The 4,902-nt window shown below is 39.9% G+C and overlaps 1 protein-coding gene across 1 annotated transcript; it reads right to left on the bottom strand.

Annotated features, from left to right (window-relative positions):
• Positions 1–651: 651 nt before the first annotated feature.
• On the bottom strand, positions 652–4,352 carry CSUI_006690 (aldo keto reductase family oxidoreductase; the record flags this gene model as incomplete). Its single annotated transcript, XM_068066843.1, has 3 exons — positions 652–2,383; positions 3,138–3,266; positions 4,104–4,352. Coding segments are annotated over 3 exons (534 nt in total), but the record flags the coding sequence as incomplete, so codon positions are not given.
• Between the last annotated feature and the right edge of the window lie 550 nt (positions 4,353–4,902).

Raw genomic sequence — 4,902 nt, 5'->3', positions numbered from 1 at the left:
CTAGAAGAAAAAAGAATTTTTTCTTTAGTAGTAGGTGTATATACAGTTGCTCCACTAAGAAGCTCTATCTTTTTCGATTTGCTTCAAAACGAAGGAAGAATTTGGGTCTTCTTTCAGCCTTTTCTTTTTCTCTTCATTTCCCCGGCTTCTCGCTTCTTGTCCGATGACTAGAGAGAAACAACGCTGAAGCCTTTTTATCATCTTTATAAGAAGAAGAGAAAGATACCTCCTCCACTGATCAAAGAGAGAGGAGAAAAAGAAAAGATCTCTTCACTCTTCTCCCTTCAGTTCACCTGTCTACCTATCGTTGGTAAAAGCATATAAGAAAATCGATAGAGATCTACATCCTTGGAAATGTATGTAGGTGTACATGCATGTATAGAGAGGTTCGATCAGACTTCCGTTTGGTACCTCCGCCGCTTCTGTTTTGTAACACCTTCTCCGGCTAACTAGACACAGCTAGAGCTAGCTAGACACACCCATGTCAATATAGCTAGCTATATATATATAGATAGATGGATAGATATCGATTCGATTCGCAAAAAGAGAGAGGGCCAAGGACAAGAGAAGAAGAGAGTAGATGAGGAAGGAGGAAAAGAGAGACAAGAGGAGAGAAAAGATGAGAAATCTCTAGTCTTCGACGAGAAAGGTTTTCTTTCATGAAGGTAATTCCAAGAAACGACAAATACAATAAAAAAGACGGAAAAAAAAAAGAGAAAAGAACGAAAAACGACAAAAACAAGAAGAGAAAAAAGTCGAAGAGACAGAAGGAAAACGGAGACAGAAAGAAGAAAGAAGAGAGACAAAGAGAGGTACTGTGTCTCTACTACTACTCTCTCTTCCTCCTAGTTCTACTACTTCGAGCTCTGACTACTGCATGACCGAAACGAAAAGAATGAGAAAGAAAAGAAAGATGAGAGAAAATCTCCTTTCTTTTCTTGCCTTTCCTTCCCTTGGCTACCTTATCACGACTGTACGTACACCTGGAATATCTACATGTATCCAAAAATATCCATACCTATACACAAATCCACATCTATCTATCTACACATCTATATTTATCTACACCTTCACGACGAGAAAACGAAGACTTTTCTCTTTCGCTCCTTCATTCACTCAGAAAAGAGAACAGAAAGAAGCACCTGGACGGGCTCCTTTAGACGAAAGAGAAAAAGGAGAATTGTAAGAAGATCAAAAAAGCCTGGAAGAGCGTTCTCCTCCAAGCCCACGATCTACACTTTTCTCTCTCAATCTCTCTCTCTCCCTCTCTTTACGTATATCTAGCCATAAGAAACACTTCATATCTGCGTGTCGATGTGAGAATTCTTCTTCTAGGGCGAAACTGCGCAAAAAGATCTCTCGACTTTTTCATTTTCTTCTCTCTTTCTTTCCTTCTTTCTCCTCCACAGACGCACACTCTCTTTTCTTCTCTTCTTGAACTACCTGCGATAGACGCATAAAATCTAAATACATGCAACACGTCTCTGGACGACAAGAACGACGCTTCCACATTACATTCTTCTTCTCTCTGGAGATTCTCTTTCGCTCTTTTTCTCTCTTTCTCTTGACCTTACTAAAGATATTTTTTCTCCAGAGAGTTCGTTGTTTGTATTGAACGATGCTTACTTATATATCTTAATCTATCGAAGAGAGAGAAAGAAAACTGGTAGAAAGATCGACACACAACGAGAGATCGAAAAGAAAGGACTGTAAATGATACAGACGCCTCATCTATCTATCTCTTTCTCTCTCTCTCTGTATCTCTTTATCTCTCTCCCTACATATAGATCTCTTTCTTTGTCTTTCTGCCTATGTCTTCATCTCTCTCCGAATATATCTCTATGTGTCTCTTTCTTTCTCTTCCTAACATGTAGAGATTCTTACTATTCCGACCTTCTCTTTACTATATCGCCTCCAGCTAACTTCGATTCTTCTTCTTTTCATTTTCTTTCTTTGCATGCGATCGGCTTCAGTGAAAAGGGAAGAAGTAACAAGCTAGATCTCTTCATCTCTCAAAAGAAAGCCTCTCATTAAAAGACATGGCGGCCTGCTGGAGCGTTGAATGGTCGGTCTTCTGTGTTCCTATCAACTTCTTTACTTTTTAGAGAAATTCAAGTATGAAGTATACACATAGAAAGAAAGAGAGAGAGAAAGAGACACACAAAGAAAGAGAGACCGATAGATCGATAGATAGATCGATAAGAGAGACGAATATATGTGTAGGGAGTTAGAGAGTATATTTGGCGACTTCATTATCGATAGCATCGAAGTCCTCTCTGGAGAAATCTATTGTCAGCACATCGACGTCTTCCTCCATATGCGCTTGGCTTGACGTTCCTGTCAGGACCATCATGCCTTTCTCTAGAAGATAGCGATACCAAATCTACACAAAAAAGAAAAAAGAAAGAAAGAAAGGGTGAGAAAGAAAAAGAAAGAAAGGGTGAGAAAGAGTGAGAAAGAAACAAGACACATAAAGCGAAGACAGAACAAAGAGAAAAGCAGACTAAAAAGGTCACCTTGAGCGCGTCGGCTAGAAGAGACATGTAGACATGTAGACATACAGGATCGTAAGTGCGGTTTGAATCTAGAATAGAAAGATAGAGATGAGTGCGATACGGCAGACGAAAGAGAAGACGAAAAGAAAGAGAAGAAAAGACAAAACAGAATGATCGCGTAGCTACGCCGGCTACGCAGAGAGAAAATAGATCTAGGCAGACATGTAGACATCGAGAATTGCGAGGAAAATAAAGAACAAAACAGCAGAGAGGTCACGAAGAGGTCACACATAAAGACATATCTACGTATATATATATATATATATACGTATGTATAAAGACATATCTACGTGTATATATATACATATACATGTATATATATACACGTAGATATGTCTTTCGGTAGCTAGCGAAGTATACGTGGGAACATATATACGTATATAGCGACTGAAGAGAGTATATAGATAGATCTTTGTATCCGTATATGTACGTGTACGCTCTTGCGTATACTTGGCTGGCTGGCTAGCTAGCTAGCTAGCTGTATGCATGCGGCATCTAGAGAAGCATCAGAGTAGGAAGAAGAGAGTTTGAAGAGAAAAGCTCGAGAAAGTAAGGAAGAAAGAAAGAAAGAAGTTGTCCTACCTGTGCCGGTGACGCTTCAAGTCTCGATGCTGCTCTTGAGACAGGCGAAGATCGAAGTATATGGGGATTAGCTGTTAAGGTCCAGAAGGCTTGATAGACCACGCCATTTTCGACACAGAAGTCTCTTATCTGAATGAGGAAAAGAAAGAAGGAAAGAAAAAAGGGAAAACAAGATAGAGAGAAATCGATTAGCGGAGAGGGAGAGACTATTATAGATCTATCTATCTATCTAGCAGGTCATCGAGCAGCAGGAAGAACAAGAAGGGACAGGCCTCATACACACCCCACACTCTCATACCATTCTATGAAAAGACTAAGACCACACATACACACATAAGTACATAGAGAGATAGATAAATGGATTGAAGATAGATTAAAGATAGATAGATTGAAGACAGACAGATTTTAGGGAGATAGATAGACCAAATGAAGGCAGACAGCTCTTGGGCGAAGTTGCTCTCTTCATACCTTTCGATTCTCCACTCTCTTCTTTATGTGTACGTGTGTATCTCCATGTACGCCACTATCCCGTTGAGACATACGCACACGTCTATCTCAATTGATAGAGACTGAAGTCAATAGAAGACGACCTCGTATACGAAGCTGAGCTAAACAAATGTATGTTTGTATATACACATAGATATATATATATATATACGAAGACAAACGTAGGTACGAAAGATCTACGTTTGAATATGCATACGTTTGTGTATGTCTACATATGTAGGGACAGAAAGACAGCGAGAGAGAAGAAAGATGAAGAGAGTAGAAACAAGTAAGCTGCACTGATAGATCGCGGACAGAGAGAGACAGAGGGGAAAGAAACATGCATGTGAACAAGAGATAAAAAAAGCCAACCTTCACTCTTTTTGTCCGTCTTCTTCTCTTCTATGCATCTATAGACATATGAACAGGACTTTCTGATCTCGCCTATCGCGAAGAGACAGACTTATTTCTTTTTCTTACCTCTGCGTCATACCCTGTATCGGCATAGAATCTATTCTGCAAGAATCGAGGCTTATGACGTGCGGCGGCGTAGATACACTGGAGAGTAGGGAGATCAGAGCAATTGCTTAAGCCTATAAATCTCACGAGGCCTTCGTCTACTGCCTCTTCAAAACATCTCCACGCTTCGATGGTCTTCTCTAGGCTACGCAAAGGAGAGTGAAGGAGCAAACTATCCAAATACTCCACGCCTAGATTCTTCAGAGATGTCTAAAGAAAAAAGCACAGAAGGAAAGAAAGAAAGAAAGTTAAAGATAGAGAGAGAGAAAGAAAGAAAGAGTGAGAAAGAGTAAGAAACAAGAGATGCTTTGCATCTATGAAGAGCATAGAAGAACGAAAGAGAAGGAAAAGGCATCCATACATATATATGTATGAATATGTATGTGTGTATACATATATGTATGTATGTACGTATGTATGTATGTACAGCTAATTACGATTGCATGCATGCCAACATAATATCAACTGTAAGAGCAGCGAGCGATCTCTCCTCTTCTTCCTCTTCTGTTTCTCTTTCAAGTCCACGTGTCTTTTTCTCATCTATCTCTCTCTTTATCTATCTCGAATCTCTCCCTCCTACACATTCTTTCTAGAGAAGAAGTGAAGAGGAGGAGGAGGAGAAAGAAGAAAAATGAACAAGAAACAAGACGGAAAGACCGCCAAACGTCGTAGAGAGTAGAAAAGACAGAGACGAAAGAGAGACATCTCTCTCTCTATCTCTTACACAGACGCTTTCTCTCTCTCTCTCTCTCTGCTCACC

Source organism: Cystoisospora suis (genome assembly GCF_002600585.1).
Source record: "Cystoisospora suis strain Wien I chromosome Unknown contig_3430, whole genome shotgun sequence".
In the NCBI taxonomy this organism is placed as follows: domain Eukaryota; phylum Apicomplexa; class Conoidasida; order Eucoccidiorida; family Sarcocystidae; genus Cystoisospora; species Cystoisospora suis.
This window is presented reverse-complemented; position numbering and strand designations above follow the sequence as displayed.